Genomic DNA, 3,254 nt, shown 5'->3' with positions numbered 1-3,254 from the left:
TATCCTTTGACTATGTTCTGGCCCGCCATCTAGTGGTGATTTTTTTTTTTGGCCCGATGCCAAACTTACTTGCCGACCCCTGCCCTAAAGCATACACGAATATAAGAAACTTTGTCACATTTGATCAATTTAATGCATACTTGCTGAATAAAATGATCAACTTCTTAAAAAAATCTGACCTCAAACTTTTGAATGGGTGTGTAGTTTAAAGTTTCTGCTCTGACTTCAGCAAGATAACACTTAGAAGAGGGTGATGACTTGAGATGCAGATGGTTTCCACATTTAGAAGAGGAGGTGGGAAGCCGTGAGTGTTCACAGAAAGACATTTCCATGTGTTTCTTCACCAAAGACTGTAGGTGTGAGTGCGTAATCTGTGTATATGTGCCTGGGTTTCTGATGATCATTTTAATTAAACCGCTCCGCCAGACATAAGAGCAGCATTTAATGACGTTAAACTTGGTTTATCTTAAGACACTGCTCTAGGCAAAACTTAGCAACATAACGTATACATTCTGCATTGAACCACTTTATTCCTTTACAATATGGATTGCTATGATGGATCCTAATATGTTTCAATGGCAATATATTTATTACATATTATTAGCACATTTACAGCAGATCTAAACAGAGTTACATCTACTCCACCTGCAATATGAAATGTTTAATCACTTTGCTGTTAAACAATTTCAACAAATATACAAAGGTAAAAAGAAACTCAATCCTCACACATGACCGGCCCATTCCCACTTGAGAACACTGTAAAGAACAGTGAAATAAAATCAGACAAGTACCCAAACAAATTACTGTTTGCCATTTTGTCTTCAGTCCTTTAAAGTTATTTTCCAAAACATGAAGAGATAGTTCCTCCAAAAATTATAATTCATAATCATTTACTCACCCTCGTGACATTACAAACCTGTATGATTTTTCTTTATGGAACACAAAAGAACATATTCTTGTCTTGTCTATGTCTTATTGATTTTTTTTTTTTCTATACAATGAAAGTCAATAGCCAATGTTCATAGTCAAGTGTTGTTTGGACCCCACTGACTTTCATTATATTAACAAAATATCATCCTTTGTGTTTCACAAATGAAAATAAGTCATGCAGGTTTGGAACGACATGAGAGTAAGTAAATTATTGATCTGCAAACTAACCCTTAAATCCAGTTGTCTAGAAGCACAAAACACAACACATCTGAGAGCAAATGTCCACAGCGGTGAATCAGACCTGCTATGTATCCAGTGTAATTGCCTCAGTCATTCCTAAGTGGTAAGGCAAGCTCATTGACTCACATGTGCGAGACTGAGTCCACCACATCGACAGATTCAAGTTCCCAACATCCTCCCCGCAGGAGTTGGTTGAGTTGTCGGCGGCACCCGCTTGAGACTTATCTTGATTCTGCAGGTTGAATATTTTCGGGAGAGAAGCCAGTGCCAACGCCGAGGCCGGGGACGGGCCGCAGAGGCGCAAACGCAAAGCCTTGGCTGAGCGGTGGAGGTCACCAATGAAGCAGTAGCAAAAAGGGTTGAGAGAAGAGTTGGTGAGGCCCAACCATTGTGCAAAGGGTCTGGTCTGAAGGAGCCAATCTGGTGGGTGGCGCAACTCACGGTCCAGCCAAATATCAGTCACATACATTGGCAACCAAGACAGAGCGAAGAGCAGCACCAAAGCTGCGACCATACGTGCGATCTGCCTGCGCCCCTGCAGCCTTGTTTCATGAAGTGCCTGGGAACGGGGGTCCAACTCTGTGAACCGTCCCTCAGAACCAGTGCTACGCAGCCGACGACATGTGAGGAAGGCTAAAGTGAGATTAAACCCAACAGGTAGACAGTAGAGGGCACTGAACAGCAGGACATTGTACGCCTGTCGCAAGCGTGGCTGAGGCCATACCTCTCCACAGACGGGCAACACGATGGCCAGCCCTTCGATCAAAGCTACTTCATCGCGCCTGGTAACTATTACGACTGGCATGCAGATCACTGAAGAGACAAGCCACACGATTGTGACAGAGGCGAGGATGCGTCGACGAGTGAAGTAGGCGCGGGATTGTAGCGGTGAGTGAACTGCATAGTACCGACTGATGCTGATGACCGTGATGCTCAGGACACTGGCGGAAACAGACACCGCTTGCGTGAAGGGCACCGCCCGGCACAAAAAGTCGCCGTACACCCATGGCGTATAGATGCGGTGGCCCAGGGTGACAGGCATGCACACGCAAACCACTGCCAGGTCACACACAGCTAAGTTTATCAGCAGGCAACGGGTGGCGCTAGCACCAGACAGTCGCATGCTTCCATGCTGGCCCAGTAGGACTTTGAGGGACATGACATTCCCTAAAAAACCCACAAGGAAGGAAATAGAGTACAGGACAGTCAAGATAATGGTGCCAGGCTCTTGAATGGTGAGGAACAGTTGCCATTCTAAAGCTGCATTATCCTGGAAAAAGAAGGTGCTGTTGAAGAAGCTGGCTGGAGCCGACCTGCTCTTGTTTTGTGGTTCACGCTGAAGGTCCAGTGCCCTGGGAAACTCGTAGAGCAGGGTTGGTGGCTGATCTGGGGTCAGATTCATAGTGGTTGAGTGGGTGAACTATCACTGAACTACATCATAACTAAACTAACGTAACTAAAACTACATATTTTTAATTTACTTTTCAGATGCCAAAGTTTCCATTTATGCATTAAAAAGCTTGAAGACAATGAAGAAAAACAGAAGATCTCAAATCCATTGTTCTTTCCTTCGTCGTTTTAGATACTCAAAACCAATCTCTTCCTCCACTCAGTACCAAATACAGTATTCACTTTTACCTTCCCAGACAATATAGATGACATCAAAAGCATAGAAGACCCTCTTCTTTATCTAATAAGTGTACCTCCTCTTCGTTCTTTTTGTTTCTTCCTTCAAACCTTAAGGTAATCTGTGTCACGTATGACCTGAAAAAATACACACACGTAAATATACACGCACAGGCTACACATATTCACATATCCCTGAAAAGAAAGGAGAAAAACCACAAATGTTCACAAGTAAAAGCTTTCAAAATCTTTTCATTTATTTATACTTTCAGTGTGTATAAGGGCAGCTGAGATTCCCACATTAAACTGTGCTAATTTACTGCTGCTAGCCATTTAAATTTAAAGACTGATAGGTTTATATATTGTAAATTAAAGCAGTAAACAATAGCTTAATGTTTACCAATTCACCTATCAATACAGTGATGTTGAAGTATGAATGGCACACTGCAGTGTAATTA

At 42.8% G+C, this 3,254-nt stretch overlaps 1 protein-coding gene across 1 annotated transcript; it reads right to left on the bottom strand.

Annotated features, from left to right (window-relative positions):
* Nucleotides 1-1,234: 1,234 nt before the first annotated feature.
* On the bottom strand, nt 1,235-2,572 carry LOC306873414 (galanin receptor 2a-like; the record flags this gene model as incomplete). Its single annotated transcript, XM_079422682.1, has 1 exon — nt 1,235-2,572. The coding sequence occupies one exon, from the start codon at nt 2,570-2,572 to the stop codon at nt 1,235-1,237; it is 1,338 nt and encodes a 445-aa protein (XP_079278808.1).
* Nucleotides 2,573-3,254: the final 682 nt, after the last annotated feature.

This window comes from Barbus barbus (assembly GCF_936440315.1).
Source record: "Barbus barbus genome assembly, chromosome: 8".
Classification (NCBI taxonomy): domain Eukaryota; kingdom Metazoa; phylum Chordata; class Actinopteri; order Cypriniformes; family Cyprinidae; genus Barbus; species Barbus barbus.
Note: the sequence above shows the minus strand (reverse complement) of the source record. Positions and strands in the feature narration are given on the sequence as shown.